This window comes from Suillus fuscotomentosus (genome assembly GCF_016647785.1).
Source record: "Suillus fuscotomentosus strain FC203 chromosome Unknown F5891scaffold_5, whole genome shotgun sequence".
Classification (NCBI taxonomy): domain Eukaryota; kingdom Fungi; phylum Basidiomycota; class Agaricomycetes; order Boletales; family Suillaceae; genus Suillus; species Suillus fuscotomentosus.
In genome coordinates, this window is record NW_024539517.1 from 394,731 (window position 1) to 419,653 (window position 24,923).

Sequence of the window (24,923 nt, forward strand, 5' to 3'; positions counted from 1 at the left end):
AAGACGTCATTGCGAAATATACCCGACGAAAAAAGTGCTATACGAGGATATTCCGGCGCGCAAACAAGGCTCTTCGGGAAGCAATTTCTTGGGAGGACGTTGCCATTTGCAGTCGGATGATGTTGTCCAAGTCGTAAGCCAAGAGAGGCACCGGGATTGCGCCAATACCAGCTATCCGGTCGAAACTGAGAAAAGCGCTGTAAGATCGCGCGCAACGATATAAGGTTCTTAATTAGCAGGCGGAAATAGGTTCTGCAAGGGGATTTCCAACTTGCAGATTTGAAGTTGTAACAGCGACCCTTTCCTCGGGCAACCGATAAGCAGTGACGTAATGTTTGCGGGCGTACATCATTAAGGTACCGTGAAGTTGAGCGCCATCGATATACGATAGCCTAGCCCATCGAGCGTAGCAAGATGTAGTACTCCTTCATTAATTCAACTAGAGCCAGCCAGGATTGGCAGAATATACGCGCGAGCATGCGCACGAGAAACCATAGGCGGGTATTAGCCTGTGCGTGTGAGTAAATCGCTCAAGGTATTGCTTCAGCGGGGGGCGATAAGAAGAAGACTCCTGAACTATAGTCGGGCTAGGCAAGAATTCCTTAGGCAGAATCTTCGGAAGTGAGCCCGCAAAAACTGGCCTTGAGAATCAGTCCTGCTCTGCTCTGCGGCGGTCACGAACATTGCAAGCGCCATACCAAACCCATCAGGGGATTCCAGCGCCTACCTAAGAGCACAGACTGCGCATCGAAGGTTGCCAAGAAAGTGATATGTCCGTTCCGAACAGTGATACCAGGTCCAACTCTGCGGCCGTAAGCATGTCGCAATTGGATGGTCTGATGTTGATTTTTTAAGATCAGTCATGTTATGGAATTAATCATACGTGGAAGTCCGACATTCATGTGGTGGTAAGAATCTTCATGAATGTCCGCACATATATTAGAAAGCCGTCGCATCCGGATATGTATAGGCTCATTCTATATAGATAACTGGTAGTAGGGCTCACCAATTTTCCATGTTCTGTCAAAGTCAGTCCAAACTTCAAGACAGCTACATCGACAGGGCTGCGAAAAGAAATTTGGGGTGACACGACCAAGTGCTGAGCGCTGAGTACTGAGAGGTTGTTGTCGTGTGAAATGGGCTGGAACAATTTTGGGTGCCTGATAGCTACGGCCGACCAATGATAAGATATTCTCTTGAACGACGGACGAAAATGTGAGGCGCCTGGCATGATATTAAGGACCAATCCGTTAAGAATGGCATCGCATTTCCGCCGACGCATAGTGACTCCGGGACGGTGAGCCATAATGAATTTGAAAACATGTTTACAGTTCATGATGATAGTGGACCAGATGAAATTAGTCATCTTCAAATTTCGGCCATGACGAAATACCTTATTGTCCGCAGTTGCAGCGCATCTTGAACCAAGGAATTTCCCCCGCCCCCGTTTTGACTGCATCCCAAATGAATGAACTCGAACTTTGGTTATATTTCATCTTCTTCCTTCCATCCCCGGTTCTACAGATGCAGTGATGAGTAAGTGATATGCAAGTAAATGTAAATGTACGTGTATGAAAGATGCGGCGGTATGACCTCAGTACAATTGCTATCTATGCGCAAAAAGATGGTGATGTTGAGGTTGAGCGGGATTAAAATATCAACAAGAATAAGGATCACGAGAATAATGACGTATAAACAAGACGCAGGCGGTGTACGAGGGTATTAGGGCGATAACGCAGAGGGACCAGCGAGACGAGAGCGGCTCGAAGACATAGATTGGAATGGGCCAGGAAAGGTAAGGAATATGAGTACATGTATAATTCCACAACAGATAGTGCAGATGGATGCATGGAGGATGAGAGCCACCACCAACGAGCGGAAATCCAGAGGAACCATACAAAAACCGGACCAAGGAAAGCAGTGAGCGAGCAGGATAGTTGAGTAATGACCGAGATGTACAATTTTGAATAACGAGTGTGGTAGACTGAGAATAGCCAATAGATAATAGTATGAGATTGATGAAAGCGTGCGCCGGCGTGTTGAGCAGAAAGAAGCGACAAATTCCCCGTCCTAATTTCCATGATCCTCTATTTTTTTTTGACTGTGAAACCCATGTTAGGGTACAAGAACATGACTGAACTAAACTCGCATACCTAAATGGCACCTATTGTGCCCTGCGCCAAAAGCCTCTCACGGTGCTAGTGCGGGTTGCTTTCATTGCGGAAGGCAATGGAAGTCTCGAAACCAGTGCAGTTGGTTCATCAATCGACATAGGTGACTTCGGTTCCATAGTCGAAGGGCTAAATTGCGGGATATATGGTGTCCGAGAACTCGGTACAATAACTTTTGGCGGTGGAGCTATCTTCGACGGCGGAGGTGGAAGTATGGATGTTGGTGGCGCGTTGAAAGACGTCGGATGAGGAAGCCGCGATGATGAAGACTGCGAAGCAAGCATCGATGCTAATTTTGATGGGGGCGTGAAATTTGTGGGCGGTGGTGGGATCTTCGACACAGTTGGGCTCGCCCCATTTGGGAAACTGGAAGAAGACACAGACACCGTCCGAGGAAGAGGAAGTTTTGAAGGAGTTGCCACGGCCCGAACCTTGGGGGTTTTTGGTCGCGAAGATAGCTTGAAGATCGACTTGGCTCTACTGGGCATGGAACTCGGTATGGGATGAATAGAAATGGGCGCGTCCAATGCGGCAGATGACACAACCGAATTCCTGGAAGATGCAGCTGCCAATAGTAGAGATAACCTCGATGTACTATGACTTGCAGTGGGTGACGCAAGTAAGGACAGCTGTGATGCTGAGCCGGAAGGAGGGGTAAAAGTCTGCAGAGAAATCAGAGACGCACTCCGGAAGGATGTGATAGTCGAAGCAGATTGGGGAATAGGCGGCAATGGGTCGTCAACCGCGGTGGCGCGGGAAGGAATTCTCGATAACGAGATGGTCGGTACCGGTGGTACCGCCTCCCCGTTGCTCATCGCACCATCCGCTGCGAGAGACATGCGTGATGCGCTGAATGACGTACGAGTGGGCGACAGAGGGAGCGGAGGCACCTCTGCCAAGGACGACACAGGTGGACGCTGAGATGCAAAAGAGGCACGAGATAAAGAGAATGATGCTCGTAGACTAGCTAAAGATGATTTCTTTCCAATTGTCTTTGCAGACTTGATGACTTTCTCATCTGTATCCGACTCATAGTCATAGTCGGTCGAGGCTGTGACATTGCTATCTGAACGACCCGGGGAGAGTTTCGAGATGAAACTCATAAGACGGGCGCGCTTGCGCGGCGTTTTCAGCTCTTTTGATCCCTCCCTGTCCTTTTTCCCCCTCGAAGGAGTTCTGGACCTCAGGAATGTCCCCGAGGGTGTCGGGGTTGGATCGGAAGGTGAAGGAGTCACTGATGCCGTCGTTGCAACTGACCACCTGCTTTGGAGGTCTCCCGAACTATTTGTGGACGAGCGTAACTGCTGAGATTGTGCGGTATTGTCATCCACACAGTCCTTCGAGTCGGAAGGGGTAGCGGGACACACTGCCACAGGTGACGTAGAAAACGAAAGTTCAGGCGCGCAGGTGGGAAACATAGTGGTGCTCGGTGATACCGGGAATGCAGTTGATGAGGGTGATACTGAAAATGCAGTTGTTGATGGTGATACGGGAAGTGCCGTGTCGGACGGAGGTCTCGGAAATGAACCATCACCGCGATCCTCGGAATGAGGCGCCTCGGGGAAGCAATCAGCATCAGGGGATGCTGGCAGTGCAATATTTTCCGGCAAGCATGGAGTGAAGGTCGCGCTTGCAGGTGATGCGGGAAAACTGGTGCAGGGACTCGTGAGTGCAGTTTCGCGAGAAGGGGTGTACGAAAAATTGGAGAGGGTAGGGGATGGGTATCCTGAGTCACGATCATCATGAACTGGTGACAGCAGAGAAAGCTCTTGTTCATCCTGAACCTTCATATGTAATGATTCCATGCGTCGGAGGAAAATCGGATCGGAACGCTTGAAGGTCTGAAATGAGTTCATGTTGAGCGTCCCCGTGAACGATCACGGAGACAGGTAATGGCGGTGTAAATATATCTTGTGGTTGGCTCTGATCAGACGACAACGTGCTTGTGAATGAAGGCAGTCGTGAAATGCGCATTGATGAGGAACGCGAACGCATGACACGCGACGAAGTGGACTGCGTTGTGGACGTCGCTGGCGAGGGTGGTGGTGGACAAGGTAACGGCTAAGTAACCGAATTTTAACTCGATAAATAGCGGATGAGAAATAAAAATACCTTGTCCATATTCTTGCGGGGAGGAGTGGAACTGGACTGCATTTTCCAGTGTGACATTTCCTGCACGAGGAAACGAAGTGCGCGTTCCCGTTCGCGCTCTTCCCTCGCCTCATCCTCAGCAAGAGTCTGAGGAGAAGGAGAGATGGGGAAAAATAGAGCATCGTAAGATGGACAAGGCTCTGGTGTTGAGGAACATTCTACCGATGAGCGGGGTAGGAGGGGAGAGTCTGGTCTGTCAGAACAGAATGTACGGTGGGCTCCCAATGAGGATGGTGAAGGAGAAGGAGCCCGAGAACAGCTGAGGGAGGCACTATCATCTTCGTTGACTTGGGTGTCTGACTCTGAGAGAGCAAAATCATACTGGTGCTCTATCCAAGAGTGTACGCGAGCGTTGCGTGTAGTTGAGTTGTCGGATAATAGTTGACGAAGGAGGGCAGTGTAAGCCACGTCGTCTTCGGACATACTGGCAGCCATGTTAACTGGGGACGAAAATGAGAAAAGGAGAAGCGAGAGTGTGCATTTTATTACAGGTGCGGCAACTTGCAGGACCTTTTCGTTAGGAAAATCACATAAAGTTTCGTTCCAAAAAAATACGAGTTAACTAAGATTGGCCTTCCGATCTTTTCAGATCTGTAACGGTGCTGCAATATTATTTTGGCTTCTAGACTTTCCATTTTGGATTCTCAGCTTCCGACTGGTTCGTTACCGTTCGTGGGTTCCGTCGCTAACGTAAGCAGAACCCCTCAAATTTATTCAATTTCTCTCTCTGGTAGCTTCGGGTACAGTGTGTTGGCGCCCCTGCACCTATCCCTGGAAGAGAAGGTTCTTAGTCCACACGACGCGAGGCAACGTGTCCCATTCCACTGACAATCCAGCTTCTTTCATCGTCGAGGGCATGTCACAGTCGACAGAACCTGCCATGAAAACGAGCTAAGCCAGAATTTCTTTCACCGAGGATATCACCATCCCACATTCAGAGAATTTCAGACCACCAACAAGCGCCTGTCAGCGGTTGTCGGGTGCGATAAGCAAACAATTTTAATTGATGCAGACAACGCCAAATGGCAACAGTCTACACCACAACCTCACACGGCCTCGGGGTTTCACTCCAATACTACCATGGACCTCGATCGTTCAACCAGGTCGCCGCATGTGCCTTTTTCAAGTCTGTTTCTTTAGTCTTCGACCTTCTTGGACTTCTAATAGACACGCGGTCACATTAGCTCCAAGCTCCAGTGTGCAAATCAACATCCGCCCTGACCTGCCCTGACTAGCTATAGTTTCGGCCTCGTAAACAGCGGTGACTTCCATGTCACCGACCCTCCGTCTCCCATCATAACTTATTTGCATCTCGAAAGTTTTTATCCTTACGGCACCTCAAGTTGCATTGCATTGTAATCTGTCCCCGCAACGATCAACTGCGGGGTGTCACAGGGTCCTACATCTAAGGCTTGATGAACCGTCCCTCTTCACCAATGATACCTTTCGGAAAGCCCTGAGAACTCATTTGAAAAGTTTCAAGCCCTTCACCCACAAATCCACGTAAAGAAGCCGCTTCCACTCCTTCAAAGATGCCGTTCGGTCGGGTCCGCGAGCGTGTGCAGATTTTAGCGGAAAACATACGTTAACATTGATGATCCATTGATATGTCCACGATTATTGTCTGCCCTACTAGCGGCAGTACTTGCTACCAGTGAAATGTTATCTCGTGATCGCCGTTTCGCGCTTCAAGTTGAATAGGTTTTCGACGCGTTCAGTCCATTCAATCCTCCTTAGTGGCCGTGTGTTTATTGAGGCACCATTTGGCACTAAGGAACTCCCTTCTCTCATGCCAGCACTCGCCGGTGAGTACGTTACAAAGGCAATAATTATGAACAAGAGGTTTGCAAGAGATTCATATTGCATTTTAATCTAGAAATTCAGAATGCAGCAGCTTTCATTAAGCAGCAGAACAAAATTGCCCTTCCACAGGCGAGCGCCCAATATTCCAGATGATCCCGAAGCGACATTTTTGAGGTGTCGGCTGCTAGTCGAACCCGCAAATTTTTAGGTCCGCTTAAGTTGACATGTGAGTTATGCCTCATCACTATGAAGTAATCACTCAGGACTGATTTCAAGCGCAACTTGTTGCTGATCATTCCGTGATTCCATTCCCGCCTACCGCGAACGGTCAAAGTAAGCATATTTAACTACCCTGACAAGTATTTCATTATGAGGTCTGATAGGCTCTACACTGCTTTTGACAACGCTTGGCAGAGACATGATGTGTCTTTAATCCAAATAGCACGGCTAGCATGCTCCGCAACTCGGAAGGGACCATCATTACTATCAAGTAATCTTAGGACGGCTCTCAAGCGTAGCTGATTGCTGATCATTTCGCGATTCCATTCCCGCCTACCACGAACGGTCATAGTAAGCATATCTAACCACATTGACAAGTGTTTTATTATCACAACGTGATAGGCTCCACGCTGCTTTTGACAATGTTTGGCCAGGACATGAAGTGTTTTTAGTGCAAAGAGCACAGCTATTGCGACCAAGCATGTTCCGTAACTCGGCAGGGACCGCGGATCTTTTTGCGCGACCAATAAGCACCACAGCTTGGGCATTCAACGAAGACATGCAGGTCTGCACGACAGTGGCTGGCACTAAAGTTTGGCCCATCAAGGTAGTCACATTCTTTGAGCCGAGCTCGAACAACAACCACTGCTCTTCCTGCCCGGATAGAATTGGGTACATAGTACATGTTGCTCGGGTCTTGTAATCGGAATGATGAGCATTTCAATAGTCTTCTGCTCTGCTCTTGCACAATACACATCCATGTGTTGGCTTAGTAGATGGATGCCACTACGTGTCAACTACGTGATTATAATGCATATCAGTCCTCCTACACGTCGGCTCATGGACTCACACACTAGACACGGCTTGCACGTTGCATGAACTGAAACGGTGTGGCGTCGTCAGTCGTCTGCTAGAACCCTTTGAGACTAGTATTCGGGTATCCGGAGACATGAGGAGAGGGTGATAGACTCTTCGATCTCGGGCGGTGCCACTCACCGCCCGGGATTCATCACGTGGTCTCCGAACACCCGCGGACCAAGTGATCTGGGTAAGCAATTTACCGTTACGCTCGTCACGTTAGAGCTCTCGCTTATTGCCACTGCGACAGTCGCGGGACGGCTTGAAGTGTAAGTCCTATGTAATCACGAACATCACCGCGATTGACCAGTGAGTTGAAATGTTACCAGCCTGCCGATGTAGGCCTAGAGCTTCCTCTAGCACACACAGCGACTATTCTGGACCCTGGAGTTAGATGCGATTCCGCCGCGGAACTACCTGATGTAAGTACTGATCATATCATAAACATATAAAAGTTGTCTGAGGCACCGATACCAGCCGCAGTATACCTTGTTGTTTACTCCACTCGGGGATAAGGACACCAAAATAATGCAGTCCTTGACGGAAATTCTGTTTGTGTGGCTTCTACCCGCGAAGTAAACGGATTGCTGAAATTCGCTTGAGATTTAAGAAAGAGTTGGTACTGATGGGCCTGGTTGCAGACGGCGCAGAACCTAGATTGCCAAACGGTGCCTCGCGGAGAACTCAGAATCTTATGAGTTTCGGATCTACAGCTGAAGGGTTCTGACGTTGCGACAGCTACTATCTCTAACGAGTCCATCACATTTCCCTCAAAGTCGACCTCCACATGAAGTGTCAGTCTGAAAAATAGCAAGCGGCAGGTCACATAGAGAAGGAGCGCATCGAAGCCGACGCCGACCTTGCCGCGAACTGGGTGGACCCTCGGAACGTCATCATACGTAGTTCCCACTCAAGCTGAATGGATGATGAGACCGACTTCTTGAACCTTGTTATCTGATGTCGACCATGCTGTCCGATTGGCTTGGAACCAAGGCGAGAATCAGCAGAGACTGTGGACAGGTAATAAAGAAGGAATGTCGGTCTTCCTTATCCTAGCTAGGAGACTAGGTTCCCTCCGAAACATACAAGGTTTGTGAGCACAATGTCCTGATGAGATAGCGAACTGTACCCGTCGCGAAGCCCCGATGGACAGAAATGGGGTTGGAAATGCAAATCTAGCATCTTTCAGTAAAATTTTTGTGACCCGGGCTCACTGTTTAGGTGGGTGCACCTGACGAACACCGACGCGTGACTTCATCTAAGTACTATCATCGCACTCCTCCGAAACCAATCCAATGGATTTTGAATAGAAATGAAATTACGAACATTGCCAAGAGTCCTTGAGACTTGTTCCACGATGAAGTTCCTAATCGGAGGATTGTATATATACATAGCACAACCATTGACTCGGGATATGGGCGGCTGTTGGGCACTCTTCAATTAGATGTCGGTCGTGGTGGCGTTTTATTCGCGAGGCATCGCATTGACTCTGTAAGTTGATACGGACAGGCTAAAATGTCAGATATCAATAGCTTCAGCCTGAGTACTAGTGTGCTTGAGGACAACGTTCAGTTGCGGCGGTGGCGGTGACCGCGGGACATGAGTTTGATAGATCAGCTGATTATCGATCAGGCGTGAATCTCCGAGTTGATTAGTAATCACAGCAGTCTTCCGCCATGGAAGGAAAATAGTAGTGGCTAGACCCTGCCATGTAGTCACAGTTAACATAAAATTGAGCACGAGCTGGCGATATGTGGTTTAGGACTAGGTGCGTTATTAACGCGGATTCTTTCTATTGCTCTATAGATCCTACTAAGGTCAATGATAATCGCAGCTTCGCAGGTTATCATGATCTTAGTCGGGACGGCGTTTGCATCACACAATTTTTTATCCATTGAGCCTGGGAGGCCCAGCTGCTAAATGACAACGCGTGTTCGATCCATGCCAGATTGAACTTTCACTAACGGCGCTCGCAAAACTCTAAAACATGTTTTTCAGGCTCCAGTGCTGCCAGTGTCATAGCAGCAGCACTTACTCTGTCAACTCCATCATGGTCAACGTATTACGACTCAGGAACTGACATTCGACCGACAGGCCCATCTAGCTATGTCTAGTCCTTCCAGCCCCAAATGCTTCAGGGCCTGGACGTTCATCAATTGAGGTGAGCTCACCCAAGGCTTTCATCTCCACAGTGTCTCATTGTATGTCGTTATTTAATTGCAGTATGTAAACATTTCGGTTCTTCCCATTATCATAATGCCACGAGAGGTCATCCCTTTACATAGCGTCGAAGTCAACTTTGCATGGACTGAAAGCCAATCTGCTGACAATTCCTCGTAATGCGAATATGAACGGCGATGTCCATGATTGCTTCTCAACTTCAGCTCTATCAGCCGGTTGAAGATATCTCAGGCAAAGAAACTCACCTTTCCTCATAAGCAACTGCTTAATTGTCATCTCTCGCAATGCCTGATATGAACGGTGATGTCCATGATGACTTCTCGACTTCAGCTGTCAGTTTCGAGCAATGAAACACATCTTTCCTCGTAAGCAACTACTCAACTATAATTCCTTCTGCTCGGTAGTTTGCCCTGAACCGAGGAATGTCATCACGGGATGCAAGTCACTCATTGATGTCGACAACCAAGGGCTTATTGAACTCCTATTCTCAACGTAATTCCTAGGAGTGTCAGCGCCACTCGAGTCGGTATGACGCAAAAGATCCGTCAACATCACTCATGTCCATTTCTTGACAATGTTCAGCGTAGGCATTCAGTAATCGGTGGCCTCACTTGGACGCTTCCCTGCGAAGGGTTCACTTCGTGTGATTGAGCCAATAATAACGTGTTCGTGAGCGTTCAACGTTCAACTGTCACTGACAACAACTTTCTTGCGCTTTGCTCGCCTAATGGTTTTGCATGATCCAACGGGCTGTGACTTCACTAGTGACATCAGGCGGGCCGCCGCGTCAGCATGCATTGCAGGGACAAAAGGATACGACGGGTTATCTTTTTCCTGCCGTTCCAGATGCAGGCAGCCTCACGTATCCTTCTGCTTCTTCAGATCTTGGATGCCTCCAATACCCAGGTTTCAATTAATTATGTTCGGCACACGTACAGGCGCACTCCCAATCGTGATTATAACAAGAATCTTATCGCTCTTCGCTTCCTTGCGACTTTACGGTGCTCTCTCGGATTATCCGTTCTCGTTGCCGGCACCGATCCACGTCGTGCATCGACGTGGTGTCATCAGATGCTTATCTCACTGCAACTTGGGGACAGTCCTACGTATTCCGAATCCAAGAATCGAAACCTTGATTTTGTCAGTGGTCCCAAACAATATGGCCAGATCGAGTTCTGCAAATTTTCGGCGGAGGAGTTTACAGACTTGAAAAGTTCAAAAGTATTAGTATTCAACTCGACGATGTAGTAGTGTAACCCTATCACGATTGGTAGTAAGGCCATTAGCACTAGTGTCTCTAAGGGTGCTCGTTGTTTCACCCTGCAGTTGTCAGGGAAAGTTAGCAGCTCCCTGTTGTCGTGATTCACCCATATATTGCGTTTGGGGTAAAATATGTCATCATTGATCAACTCAGTATGCTCTGCATGACAAGCGCACTGAGAGGGTGACGATCACATAATGATATAGATACCTTGTCCAAAGATGAAACATTATTCTCTTGATGACGCAGGTAGTATTTGCAAAGCAAGTTCTTCTGCAGCCCCTGGGCGCCCTTCGGTCCATCGTTCGCATAGTTCCGATACCAATCAGTAATCTTGACAGGACACTGATTGACACTGAACAGGGGACCGACCAAGAAGCGGGGGTGCAAGCAAAATACCGACGAGTCTGGGTTCAGGGTTCTGAAGATCAGTGTACAATAACTGCGCCTACTAGTAGGAAGGCCGGCTAAAACAAAAACAAAAGGAGCTCAAATCAAATAGCACCCGAGAGAACGGCCACGTACCAGGTTGCTGCGATATCCTCAACGATAGGAAAATTCTCTTCATCATAATCAGGAAGGTTCAAGACAAATCATAAGTTTGAATACAAGACCCATCAGAGCGCCTGCATGTGAACCGAAGCCCTCCGGGAGTGTGGACCGAGTTTCAAAATGGAGGAAGTTCGGGAAATATATGAGGCGCATGTACTCCATGGCCACTCATGATCAGGCTGTGGCGGCTTGTGGATGTGAGTCGTGGCAGTAATGCAAATAGAGATGTGATAGGAATCATGGGATGTGATCCTAGTAAGTGAATTGCCACGTTGCAATTGTTGTTCATCGATGGTTCATCGTGGGTTCCCCACGGGGCACGCGGGATGAATCCATGATCATCAACCTATTCATGTCACACATATCACTTTCTCGGATCTATGTGATAAAGACGGACGGCCAGAGCATTGAATTTCATGTAACAGGTTCGAGATACCAGGACTTACTACAGTCAACTCAGTACCATATACCACCAGTGACCAGTTAAAGGTTAGTCCAGAACTGAGTCGGACCATGTTGAAAACTCCCGCCGGCGGTTGACCTCACCAATTGCTTCCGCTACGCCACTGATCAGCCTGTAGTTTGCACGTTGACATCCCCGGAATTTGGAAGGAGTTGAAAAAACATGGTGATAGCCTGATAGGTCAACCATGTAGTACCTTAACTGCTCACATCGTGACGTGTAGTCCGACATCTAGCTTCAAGTTTTGTTGTCGTAGATCAACAGCGAGGATGACTAAGCGCGTACCCCGGGCACACAGGCATGGCACAGACCCCAGGCAGCGCACGCTCGTCGTGGTTCCGTCATGTGGGCAGTGAAAACCCTTTGGGAAGGGCGATGAGGTGGGAGTACCTAGTTTACATAGCTGAACAATATACTATCGGGTAGGGCAAGCGAGAAATGTGTGCCGTCATCATGAAACCAACTCATAAAAATGTTATCATCCCACCAGGATAAAGTTTTTCATAGGGCATGCTCTCCTGCAGGAACCAGAAACAGCATGCACCACGAGTTGCTTGACTCTCTGGATCCTCATGGGGCATGCTGCTTCCATCCGAAAGACAGGAACCGGTTTCTTTTTAAAAACACTCGAAGCACCTTCAAGTTGTCGGCATTGACGTGAATCAGTATATGGAGACACAGCAAACGTATTTTTGCGCCCAAAAAAAAATCGCGCCGAGGGGCGGGATAGATTCTACCGTAGCTAGCTACAAACCTTTGCATCGAAAAACAGTTATCTTCCCCCTTTCGAACTGATATGGTTGGCGGCAGGTTGGCGGGACATTGCAAGGAATCGACTAGAAATAAGCGCTACGTGTCGATATAGATCGAAGAAATCACAGTGCCTGTATATTTTATCGTCGTGTTTAGAGGTCGAGAGGAATTTTTGGTGTATTGATAGACTTTCGTTCTGTTTAGTCGAAACATGCACTCTAAAAGCATTGCATCGAACCCAGAAAACGATATCGAATGAGTTATCATATTAGGGTATAGTAAGGTCCTTACCCACCATACCACCTCTCACACCTCGGTCTCACTTCTCGGACCACACCTAGGATCATGCTCGGGACCCGCTCTTAGTCGTTTATATCGGCGCTCTCGCCCGCTTGCATTACCGAAGAAGAACTAAGCTAAAAGGACCCTAGTGAGTAGAAGCCATAGAACGAGTATGATCACACTCCACCGCACCGCAGCCTTTTTCTTATATTCCTCGTGTCAGTTATGAGTCCTCAGAGTAAATGCAAAGTGCTGACCTCCTTGATGCCAGCCTGAGCTGCTAGCTGACATGTTGTTCCAGCAGAGAGCAAATGCACTTGTTGGTTCCCGCTGGTGACCATGCAACAGTGAAAATGACACCAGGAAATGATAGGTGGACCACCAGACGAGGGATTGGTCGGTACTAACCGCGGATGATTCGCGGAGCGCACAACAAGAATTTACCTTCGCAAAGGTAATAGTCGGACGTTACACATAAGTCGCTTCTTCGCTCAAAAAGCTTAGAGCAATCTTCACGGCAAGAAAAGGGACTATACCTATTGCGAAAGTATAACTTTACGCGTGTATTCAAAAGTAAATATGAGACCATCTGGAAGTCAGTTTCCTCATGACAATAGTTTCGGGTATCTCGGCAACTACCATGTTCGTAACGCCATCGACTTCACCAAGATCAACATTTCGAAGGTCCGGACCGCTGCGAAGGTATCCGAAAAGAAATGGTGGGGATTGGGATGCAGCAAATTGGTGCCAGAGTAAGAACAAGAGAGGGCCAGAGAGATCAAGCGAGAATTCAAAGAGAACCGATCATACATGATTGGGAAAAGAAACAGAAAGGTCTCGAGGTAAAGTGATATTTACCAGTCAATTAGTCTTGTCTCATGTTTGCGACACTTTCAGCAGAGAGGTGAACTGCTGTCACTTGAGAATACAGCCATGGCTCAATTATATACCGTACGGCAGTGATGTCAGGCTTCAGAGACAATCTCTGGCTGGCACAAGTGGCGAATAAGTTCATCCGGTGCAGGCAGTCACAGTGAGTGAATCAATTGCTCACCGTTCTGGGTTCGTGGTTGTCGTGTTTTAGTCCGCGAGAGATGCAATTGAGGGCTAACTTGAAACACAAGGGAATGGCTGCCATATCGAGCCGGGGTTGCGGAGGGACGAATGATGAACTTAGAATGTGCGTGATTCGACTACACTGACTTGGAATAAAGCAAATACTTACGTGGGGCACAAATTACGGGCTTACACAAACAATATGCACATGCACAACGCATGCATATGCGAAATTGGTCAAACAATCGCTGAATCGATTTGCACTGGTGATGGGCGCTCGTAGAAAGAGTTTAGGGCAAGCGGCCCTGCAGCTCAATGCCCGGAGAACCCGCAATCAGTTCAGTGCCGAGATGTGCACACAGCTCCTACATGAAACAGAACCATACGTATAAATACAAGTCACCAAAACCACCGGTGAGTTTCACTATGAGTTCGAAGTCTGGATCTGACAGACGTGCATTTTTGTTTTGAATTCTGTGAAGTCTGCATCAAACTCAACTTTGTTCATCTCGAATTCTTAGATTTTGCACGCGACTTGACGATCTCCATCACTGGCTCACGCACTACTCGACCAGCTGCGACATGATCAAGACCAAAGAATAAGTTCCCGATTTTTACGCGTCCTCAACATATTACCATACACGCCACAACCAAATCCAATAAAAAAACATGAATATTCAATTCTCATACACCATGTCATAAGCCATGTAATCCGTGTGCAGCATACAAATGATTGAGCGGGTATCATACATGTGAAAGAGCTACAACAAAACATCAAGTCAGCACTCCGCAAGTCATGCAAACACTGAGGTGCGTGCTTACTCCGTGTGCGTTCTCAAGCAAATTCTTGTGTACTGGAGCGCAGGAGATCGTTCAGCACCCTGACCACCGTACCAGCAGCATCTCGCACGATGTCTCTGTCGCTCTCCTTGACTTTCGGCAGTAGCTGGGTCTCGAACCGATCAGGATGCCATCGTCTAATGTTCTCCTTGATGCGGTCCTTCGCAGACTTGTCGGCAGGATGCAGAGGGGATAACATGTAGGCTGTGATGTAAGGAGCTGTCACGTCATCGGGGCCACTTGGCCGTTTGAACACAGGCCACGGGAAATCGTCCCACATCAAAACGCCCAACACGCCAGATATCTGCAATTTATCCCACTGACCACGATGGTGCTCGAAGAGTCTGATAGTGTCCTGCTTTCCCAAGGCTTTTCCAGCCTTTAAGAGTCTTTCCTGCTCTAACTTGGCTTGCTCCCGACGGAACTGTTCCTCACGCTGTTGAGCTTGTTCAGCCTGACGACGGTGGAAATCCGCTTCTGAAAAGGGGGTGGGCGGGGGACCGGACGTTGTTTTGGCGTTCTGCTGGGCTGATGGCGTTGGCGGCTTAGGTGTGCTCGGTGACTGCGAGCTAGCTGTCGAGCTCGGCCGAGTCGAGGATGTCCAGGCAGCACTGCTACGACTAGTACTGGTCGATCCGGAGCTGCTTCTATCTGTGGGCGGACTTGGTCCAGGCATGCTACGATCACTACGATTGGGAATTGGCCAAGGTCCCGTAGAAGACGAAGAAGATTGAGATGGAGAAGTAGCCATCTGGGGAGGTGGCGTGGGTCGACTAGTCTCCGGTGGATAAAAACCCCAGGTTTCCCATTCGAACCTTTCCTGCCTCTTCTTCTCTTCTGCACGCTGGCGGCGTATCTCTTCTTCACGCTTCCGAAATTCATCCTGCTGAACTTTCTGTTTGTCGTCTGATCTGCGCATCGCCTCTGCCTCCCGGCGAAGCAACTCCTCCTCCCGTCGCAAAAGTTCCTCCTCCTTCCTCTGGATCTCTTCCTCTTTGGCGCGTGCTGCCTCTTCCTTGAGCCTAGCGTCCTCCTCCTTGCGTTTAACTTCATCTTCCTTGCGTTTCGCTTCCATAGACTTTCTCGAAATCTCTAGCGCAACACGCTTCTCCTCCTCCTCTAAACGCCTGGCCACTTCCTCCTCCTGTCTTCGAAGGTCTTCCGCCCGTCTCCTGGCCTGGGCTTCCTGCCTCCTAACTTCCTCCTCTTTCCTCCTCGCAAGCATCTCCTTCCGCTGGATTTCGTCTTCCTTTCGTTTAGTTTCCTCTTCCTTCCTCCTCGCCTCCTCCTCCATTCTCCGGACCTCAAGCTCTTTGCGATCGGCCTCTTCCTGTCTCCGCCTAGCTTCCTCTTCCTTGCGTGTGATTTCATCCTCCTTCCGCCTAGTTTCCTCCTCCTTGCGCTTAGTTTCCTCCTCCTTGCGCTTGAGCTCCTCCTCTTTTAGCTTAGCCTCCTCCTCCCGTCTCGCATCCTCCTCCCTTCTCCTCAATTCCTGCTCACGCCGAGCAACTTCCTCCTCCCTCCTCCTCAAATTCACACTATCCTCTCTCTGACGCATCTGGCGTTCATCATACTCCCGCCACTCAGCATCATCAAGTTCCACATCATACTCCCCCTCCGACACCTCATGATGCGTATGGACAGGCCGAGCAGGATAATACCCACTCTCGCCCGCATTATACCCATAACGCATGTCTTGCGACGACAGCCTCGCGCGCAAATTGGAAGACTGCCAACTCCGCGGGACTTCTTCTGGTGTCTGAGGAGAGCGCGAGGTCTCGTAGCGGGTGTCATACGGCGAGCGTGAGGGGCCGTTCCAGCCTTTGGGACTCGGGCTGGACTGGAAACCGCCATCGTCAAACGTGAAGGATTTCTTGGTCGCGATGGGTCTGCTGGCTGAAGGTGGGGGGCGAGTGCTGTCTGAGGAACGGGTGTAGCTTGGGCTCTCTATGGTGCGTGAGGATGGGATTGTGGAGCTTAGGATGGGCGCAGATGTAGGCGGTGGATAACGGTCGTCCAGCCGCTGAGGGGTAGTCGTTATGCCAGCCCGAGCTTCAGCATACGTGTACGACGTCGTTCTCTCTCTATCTCTTGCTCTATCCATGAAATTCCACTCTTGTTCCGCAGCCGAAATGCGCTCTCTTTCTCTCTCCGACGGACTGGGCATGATATCGTGCGGCTCGGAAGAAAACGGGATGTTGAACACTGATGGTGCACCCCGATAGGAAGAGGTAGTGCTCGCCGTGCTCCCACGACGCGCGATACTGAAAGTACGAGACATCTGAGCATCTTGTTCAGGAGTGATAGAAGGGTGCCAGAATTCTGGGAGTTGTCTGGTAGAAATGCTAGTTTTGCGGCGAAGACTTCCGCGTCTGATGCTGTCCTGAGCATCCGTAGGTGAACGAGCAGATCTAGGCATGTCGTCTAGTTCGTCGATGGTGGGTGAGGGCTTTGGGCGCTCAAAACCTCTGTCTGTGGTATCCAACGTAGATGGTGGTTTGTATGATCCCACTCCAGAACTACTGACAGACCCGGCACGAGCCTTGCCGGTATCGCGAGGTGGTGGTACGTGGTCTTCCTCAAACTCCCGACTGGGTAAACGAGGGAAGTAATCTGCCTCGTGCTCTAATTCCGCTTGCTCGTGTGGGGTCCAAACACGTTCTGGAGAACGGCTAGAACGGGATATTGAAGGATCTGCGATAGGCTGCGAGGAAGAAGAAGGATGAGCAGCTTTATCTTTGCGTTCTCTTTCAATCTTGTCTAGGATAGCTTGTTGCTCCTTTATCATTGTGTCTGACCATTCTTGATCTAAGGCCTGACCGGCAGCCCAACGGCGTTCTTGGCGTTCGCGTTCTAGGGCGATACGGAATTGCTCCTCGGCAAGATTACGGATGTTCTTCATGGTAGCAAGGTGTTCCTCGGTCAAGCGTTCGCGGTCGAGAGCACTGACTGGGGCTCTCTTGAGGGTGTCATGCAGGTTCTGTTTAGCTTCGTCGACCATGGAACGCAAGTTGTTCTCGATATCGACTTTGAGACGACTCTTCCATTGTTCGTCAGGCTCGAAATCAGCAGCGGATTGATTGGTAGGTGATTCAGTGGTAGTTTGAAATAGGGTCGTCATGACGTGTCTGTAAGAGGTAGATCAGCCAAGTATGATGAGATTAAGTAGAATAGTTTGAGTACCGTACAGTCGAAGAGAGTCGCTGGCTTTGGCGGATTGAAGAGAATAGTGAAATGGAGTTGGAAATGATGTGAGATGACCTCGAACACTCTGTTTAGAAGACTGCGGCTAAGTCTGATTGCGAGGAGCCTGTGATGTGATTATGCCTCGTGTTGGGGCACGCGTTGGGGAAGTTTGAATATAATATAGGCGGACGGACTTACGCAGCTGGTAAAGGACCAGCAGCATTCACGATGAAGCTGGCAGATAGATAGAAAATCAGGGTAGTAGAGTGCTGAGAGATGTAGATTGCAAGAATCAGGAGGGCAGATATGATCAGTGATCACAGGCTAGACATGAGGATGAACTGATTGCGATTATAAGACTATGTACGTTTAGATCAATTGATCTGGAAGAAAGAGATTGCTTACCCCGTTACTAGAACGTAGAAATTGGCGTTAAGAACGGTCAAGCCGATGATGTCGAAACTGCAGTAGTACTGCTAGAGCAGTAGAAGGCGTCCGACTGGAAGCTCGATGAACTGACCACAATTAGCAGTATCCAAGGTACCCCACACGTTTATTATCGTTGCATCTTTTTTTCTCTCGGCACTTCTTACTTTGAAGCCTGATTAAGTCCCGCGAAGCTTAGGGCTCACGAAAAAGAACAAGGGTGGATGTTGATAGCGATTGCATGCACTGTTGTAAATAATTGGCTTGAAGGTCGAACGAGATGATCATGTAAACGTGCAGTTGGCGAAACTGTGACCAAAGTTGAGTCATCGGTTGACAATACGTTGCAAACATTCACTTGTACGGGGAACGTCGAGGGTGATGGTCAACATAAACAACGTGTGTTTACCTCGGAAATATTGTGACTTGTGAGGGCAAGGCTTTTAAGTCCCTGGAACTGTGCCAACGAGTGACGAGATTGACGCCTTGTCTAGCGGGGGAATAATGACTAAAGTTTCCCATGACAGCGAACAGCAAGCTAACACGATTTTGGCACACTGCAGCAGGTTAGTAGTAAGTGAATTCCGACATGGTGGGATTACTCTCAACGATGGGAGAATGATGTGCTCCTGAAAGGACACGCACTAGGGAATACCTGTTGTTACCGTATGGGTTAGTACTGGGGCAATGAGTAGCCTAGTAGCGTTGCTCAAACTAATTAAGTTTTATCGAGACTGTCGTCGTGACGAGTCGGTGATAGAGCTGGCAAGGCACAGGATCCTAAACCTAATAAGGTGTCCTCGAGGTAAACACGAGGCGTATGTTGAACCGGTTTGATGTTCTTGGCCTTCTAAAAAATAATATAGTAAGCACTGCCAGTGGTAAAACAAACAAACCAGCTGTTCTCAGATCACAGAAGTGTCCCACCATGTACTGCAACTAATCTCACTCGATCCCATAAATTTACAGGCAGCCGTGATCATCTTCCCTATCATGGATCGATCCTAAACTCGATATCACCTTTTTCTGGAAATTTGGGAATTGCCATCCCTCAGCGCTCCATATGCCGCACGAGTCACTAATCGAACCATATACTCACTATACACAAAAAAATCAACATACATCTTTCAATCCCTCCCACTTGATCAATGCCTCCAAAACGTAAAACAGCTGCAAAGAGCACTCCTGCTCCAGCAAAGCCTGCTGCTCCTCCCCCTCCTAAACCAGCGCCAGCGCCAACTCCACCAGCTGTCAAACAAGCCCCACCCCCGCCACCTCCACCTCCGTCTCCACCCGTCATCATCGAATCCCCTTCAACCAAAGTTCGCAAAGAATGGCTAGATTTCATATCTGCTTGGTACGAGCCACAGAAAAAGAAACTCGTGGACCAACTCACCAAAGAGCTCGATGCCAAATACAAGAAATCAGCATCTAGAATGCAACAGAACGCTCGTCACGCAGAGATGGAGAAAAAACTCTCCGAGATCATGACTCAGCTGGCTGAACCCGCTCATGAAGAGTGGAATAGTCGTCTCGCTGCACAGCAACTCCGCGTAGACGATTGGACTGATATCACAGAACAAGAACAGCAGTCTGTCATCGACGTCTTTAATGCGTTCTATGACGACAATGAAGAAGAAGAAAATCATCCCATCCCCTTTGATGCCAACGAATTAGAGGAGCCAGTGGCCTCGGCAGTCGAAGAACCTCAACTTGGAGATTCTTCTCCCTTCTTCACAATCCGTCAATCACCACCAACACCCGTTACAGCCAATTTCCAGCTCGTCAATCCATCTTCCTTCTTCATGGACACTATCTCCCCAGCCAAGCAAGCCAGAAAGCTGCCGGAGCTCGCCATGGTACGTCTTCAATTTGTTATCATGACGTGTCACCCTGACATGGTGCTGTGCCGCAGGATAACCTGGCAACCCTGAGCAATCTAAGCACGGGTCGCCCCCCAGCTGACACTAGCTCAAACACTAGCACAGCACTCGGCTTCCAAGGCTGGGCCTCCGAAGCTGGACTAGCACCCCAAGGCGCCTCCCAGTCAACCAACCGAAATCGCGCCACAGATAACATATCCCGGCAACCATCCGCCGCATCTTCTCCCCTGTTCTCCTCTCAAACCGCTCCAAATAACTCTCCCCCTCAGCCCTCTTCGAAAATATCACCCCTAACTGCCAACCACACTCTTGTCCCAGGCAAACGCTACATCGGGCCTGTTATCGCCGAAGAGGAAGCCGAACCGATCGATGAAGAACTTCTCAAAGCCAAAATGGCTGCCGATTTCCTCGAGTACAAGATGGAAGTCCGGATTCAGATGATCCAGCAATTCCACGCGAAGGCATCTGCTATCGAGATCGAGCTCGCGAGGCAGCTCGAGAGCAGCAATAGCACTAGCTCGAAAGAGAGCAGACTGCTTACATTGCACGAACACGAGGAGAACATGATGTCGCTTCGCGAGTCTAAGGAGCTAGAGAGGAAGAAGCTGTGTGATAAGGAACGCGATCGGAGGTTGCAGGAACATAGGTTCCTTCAGCAGGTCGCTGCTCAGAAGGCGATTAATCAGACCCGCTTGAACGCGAGCGCTTCGTCTTCCAAGATACCCCCTGCCTCTCAGCCGGGATGGACGACTCATTCCGCTCCTAAACTCGCCAGTCAAAAAGAGAACCTTTCCACGGGCAGCCTGCCTACAAAGCCTGATCCTCCCAGCATACTCAAGAAGTCTGCTAGCGCTCGCTCATATGATATCATACCCGGCTTCGACGAAGCTGCATTCGTGAAGGCTCAGGCGGAAGCTGCGAGCTTGGCGAAAGGCAAACAGCCTGCCTCCACCCTCAACCGACCTAGCGTGCTCAAAAAGACAGAAAGCGCAAGCTCGCACGACGAGCCTGTCGAACCCGTCGTCCCATCCCCACCTCCCACCACACACACCACAAAGGGCAAGAAGGGCAAGAAGACATCGGTTGACGCCCCACAGCCCAAAACCGTCACTTTCAACGAAGTGCCCGATGCCGATGCGGAGCCTCCTCCAGCAAAGGGTGCAAAAGGCGCCCGGAGTCCACTGTTTGTGAGGATTGAGGAGGAGCCGGATGAAGACGCTGATCCCATGTTCTCCATGTGGAACCCCAAATCTGCACGAGCTACCACGCCTGCGCCTGCTAAGAAGGGCAAGGCTGCAGTTGTTGCTCAAGAGGCGGTCGTTGAGCCAGCTCCTGTGGCATCTGCTCCTGTCTGGGGTTCGGCAGCAGTGGGGAAGAAAGGCAAAGCCCCAGTTGCGCCTGCAGAATCTACGGCAGAATCTTACCAGACATGGACCGCGCCGGGGAAGAAAGGGAAAGGGAAAACCCCAATTATACCCGCAGAACCCATGGAAGATCCTTTCCAAACGTGGAACGCCCCGAAAAGTTCGGTATCGACTAAGAAAACAAAGGTTACCGTCACGGAAGAGCTTGATGAAGATGCTGAGCCGGCTGCTACTGTCTGGAGCGTTGGGCTCAAGGGTGCATCGGCGGCGGCGAAGAAGGTGGTACCGCAGCCAGAGGCCCGTCGTGGTGCTCAATCCTTTTCAAAATCTGCTTTGGTCCAAGATGTTGATGAAGAGGAGGATGAGGAAGAGGAAGAAGAGGACGAGGACGAGGACGAGGACGAGGACGAGGAAGAATGGGACCAGATCCGGCCCGCATCTGCCATACCAGGGGGCCTGGATACTGGTGAAGCAGAAAGCGACGCATGGAGATCTTCCTACTGGGACAACCTCACCAATGGGCAACCCGTCTCACAAACCTCAACCGAATCCGCTTCTCACTGGAGCAGCTTCGCCAAGGCGCACCCCACCGCAGATGAATCTGCCCAACACATGGTATGGACGCCATCAAAGGAAGCAGAAGAAGAGAGCGGCGACGAAGATTTGGGTGAAAGTATGGAGAATGCCCTCTGGATGCAATATGCCATCAGCGGAGGCGAGATTCCTGGCTTCGAGGGGCCTGACCCGCAGGAGAACGTCCACGCACACGCTCCTGTGAAAAGTACTTCAGCCGCTGCCGTTTCCCACAAAAAGATCACCAACGAGCCAACCACGAGTATCTGGGAGCAAGGGAAAGGGAAGAAGAAATCAGCGCCCGCAATCGAGACCCGTGCTGCGCAGCAAGTGCCTACGTCATCCAGTGCTCGGACGGCTCAGTGGCCAAAGGCCAAGATGGAGATGGAGAACTGGGCTTCACGCTTCGGCCAAAGCTCTGGCTCCGCTAGACATTTGTAATGTTTTTTTCTTCTTCTTTTAGTTGGTTTCATGATAAGACGGACAACTCGCGATTATTTTCTAATGCTGTGGTCACTGATCGTTTCATTGTTTTTTTTGCTATACTGTTTTCGCGGCTTACTGGCTAGGCCTTGCTTTTATCTTACTAGTTCTGTTTGATATAATTGTCGAGTTTTATGTGTATCTGTCGTCAATCGATTTGCGTCGTCATTGGTCCTTGTGGTTTCTGTGTCTGAGCGAGTAAGGGGAAAAATGAGGTGACGCAGGTTTAGTGTCCCGCCAGCTGAATACTATGCATATGCCATGCCTGCGCCAATCGTGACAACACCTTAAAATCTATCGTCGTACTATCCAGCTGCGGGGGTAAGGCACCCGCATTACCAGACACAATGTTGCCCATATCATGAGACTGGGGGTGATACATCCACTTCTGTCTCAGTCACGTTGCTCACAATACGCGCAAGTGGGGGTAGCACACCCATGTAAAAACGCATCCGATACTGTGGCCAAAGCCCCGCGTCGTCAGAAAATAGGCGCTGAGCCGCTCATTCCAAGACCTCTCACACACGATCGGCAGCCTTGCCCTCGAGTAATGAGGAGGTCTCATAACAGAGCTGCATGCTATGCGCACGATGGATAGCCAAGAAGGCCGGGCAGCGAGCAAAAATATGGTGAACGCTCTCAAAGGCATCACAACCGAAATGACACCAGGGCGGTGTATCACGAAAACGCCGATGTCGCACCTCTGCGGTATCAAATTGTGATGATCGGGCATACAACTGTACAATGGCAGAGAAAGAGCTAGATGCTTGAGTGTATGGGAAGTCTGGCAGGCGATGACTGTCATACAATGCAAGAGTCAGGGGCTCGCGCTGAACGAAAGAAGTCGCTCAACGCATAATAATCTTGGAGCCTAGAATGGGAAAATAGGACAAGTTGTTTTCAACAAAACCATAGCCGGATGCAAATATGGCGTAGTTGCCAGGAGCGCAGAGGGAATAACACCACGCCGTTCTTACACAAACGAGGCCAACCGATCGACATAATCGTTGGCGAGACATTCTGGCGTCAAGCCGTTGGCATGAGCAGCGGCCCAGACGAGTGAGGGCGCGGGTGTCGGAGAGTGTAGAAGTGAAAAACTATCAGTCACGAGACTGCATAGTAAGTAGTACATCCCGAGTCTGTATATCTGTGACACAATAATCAAGAAACAATGATAGAAATCAAAAAGTAAGATAGCAGCGACACGACAGAAAACGAATCTGATACTCAAACTACCTTCTTGTCCTCTTCCACGGGTTTCCTCCGCTCGAGGACCTCGACCCACTTCTTTGGGAACCAGCCTTCGCGGCCCTCGCGCGTCCGACCTTTCCACCACTCGCTCTCCACCTCTAACCGTGGATCTACCTCCACACCAGTGCTGGGATCCAGCTTTCCCATGATAGCGACGATGTCATTCTCCTTCAGCGCAAGCTCAGATGGAGATGAAGGCGTGAACGGATATAGTGCGCGTGCAAAAGCAAGCGTCGACGGATCAAGGGGACCCAACGGACTACCAGGTCCGATCTGTGCTTGCTGCTGTTGCATCGCACGCTCATTGAGAATTTTGATGAGCTTCGTCATGGCGTAAGGAACACCAAAGATAGCGAGGAGAAATATGATGATGGGTTTTCGGCTGGGCTTGATAGGAGGAGGACCCATGGGGCCCTGGACGGGCTTTCCGCTAATAAACTCCCTGAATTCGCCTTGTAAGCTCGTAGAACTCGGGCGGCCGGTGACGAGCTCCTTCATCCACCGTATAAGACCAAAGAGGCCCAATACACTGCCCAAGGCATTGCGGAGGTGGCTGAATTGCTCGACGACGCCGACCATTGCAAAAAACGAGCTGTGCGTCGCCATGAATGTGGACTCGAGCATTTGTGCTACACCCGAGAAGGTCTGGACGATTGAGTGGAGGAGGGAGAAGGTGTGTTGGGTCGTGGTCTCGAGGGTCTGTGAAAGGGAAAGATTGTTGGGATCCATACCAGGATACATGCCCATTCCACCCATTCCGGGCATTCCGGGCATAGCGCCATACATACTGTTCATGCCGTTCATGCCATATCCACCATAGCTGCCGCCGTACCCAGTACCATAGCCACCGCCGTACCCAGTACCATAACCGCTGCTCATTCCGCCATAGCCGCCATACATACTTGAGCTGTATGGCGAGGACCCAAATCGTGAGTACGGAGAATATGGGGTGTTGTAGGGTGTAAGGTTAGATGTAGATGGGTTGGAGAGAGCTGGGGGACGTGCAGGCACTGAAGGTAGTTCTGAAGAGAAGGTCGTAGTTGAAGATGATGCGGGAGCGATGGTGGTTGCTGGGGCTGCTGCTGCTGTGCCCCGCTCCCAAGGTTTTGGTGGTGATGCCATAGCCGTGCTCACCGTTGCCAACGACGAAGGGACAGGATGCGTGTG

The 24,923-nt window shown here is 49.8% G+C and overlaps 7 protein-coding genes across 7 annotated transcripts; 2 read left to right on the forward strand and 5 right to left on the reverse strand.

Moving 5' to 3' along the window:
• Positions 1–2,004: 2,004 nt before the first annotated feature.
• F5891DRAFT_553455 (uncharacterized protein) lies at positions 2,005–4,391 on the reverse strand. Its single transcript, XM_041372230.1, has 3 exons — positions 4,284–4,391; positions 2,154–4,232; positions 2,005–2,101 (listed from the first exon to the last, which is right to left on the reverse strand). Exon 2 carries the CDS (start codon positions 4,025–4,027, stop codon positions 2,165–2,167), a length of 1,863 nt encoding a protein of 620 aa, XP_041231718.1. The 5' UTR covers positions 4,028–4,232; positions 4,284–4,391; the 3' UTR covers positions 2,005–2,101; positions 2,154–2,164.
• Positions 4,138–4,870, reverse strand: F5891DRAFT_553452 (uncharacterized protein). The gene has a single exon (XM_041372229.1). It carries the CDS (start codon positions 4,755–4,757, stop codon positions 4,248–4,250), a length of 510 nt encoding a protein of 169 aa, XP_041231719.1. The 5' UTR covers positions 4,758–4,870; the 3' UTR covers positions 4,138–4,247.
• A 984-nt stretch (positions 4,871–5,854) lies between these two features.
• F5891DRAFT_975588 (uncharacterized protein) lies at positions 5,855–7,929 on the forward strand (the record flags this gene model as incomplete). The annotated part of the gene is made up of 9 exons (XM_041376538.1): positions 5,855–5,869; positions 5,959–6,127; positions 6,334–6,351; positions 6,402–6,458; positions 6,779–7,023; positions 7,275–7,471; positions 7,513–7,624; positions 7,680–7,777; positions 7,806–7,929. The coding sequence occupies 9 exons, from the start codon at positions 5,855–5,857 to the stop codon at positions 7,927–7,929; spliced, it is 1,035 nt and encodes a 344-aa protein (XP_041231720.1).
• A 6,665-nt stretch (positions 7,930–14,594) lies between these two features.
• Positions 14,595–14,990, reverse strand: F5891DRAFT_926349 (uncharacterized protein; the record flags this gene model as incomplete). The annotated part of the gene is made up of 1 exon (XM_041373877.1): positions 14,595–14,990. A coding segment is annotated over one exon (396 nt), but the record flags the coding sequence as incomplete, so codon positions are not given.
• Positions 14,991–17,363: 2,373 nt separating this feature from the next.
• F5891DRAFT_942002 (uncharacterized protein) lies at positions 17,364–17,711 on the reverse strand (the record flags this gene model as incomplete). The annotated part of the gene is made up of 1 exon (XM_041374379.1): positions 17,364–17,711. A coding segment is annotated over one exon (348 nt), but the record flags the coding sequence as incomplete, so codon positions are not given.
• Positions 17,712–19,043: 1,332 nt separating this feature from the next.
• On the forward strand, positions 19,044–22,682 carry F5891DRAFT_1004281 (uncharacterized protein). The gene is made up of 2 exons (XM_041360345.1): positions 19,044–20,061; positions 20,118–22,682. The coding sequence occupies exons 1-2, from the start codon at positions 19,351–19,353 to the stop codon at positions 22,461–22,463; spliced, it is 3,057 nt and encodes a 1,018-aa protein (XP_041231723.1). The 5' UTR covers positions 19,044–19,350; the 3' UTR covers positions 22,464–22,682.
• A 716-nt stretch (positions 22,683–23,398) lies between these two features.
• On the reverse strand, positions 23,399–24,923 carry F5891DRAFT_1137997 (Peroxin 13, N-terminal region-domain-containing protein). Its single transcript, XM_041364845.1, has one exon. It carries the CDS (start codon positions 24,876–24,878, stop codon positions 23,733–23,735), a length of 1,146 nt encoding a protein of 381 aa, XP_041231724.1. The 5' UTR covers positions 24,879–24,923; the 3' UTR covers positions 23,399–23,732.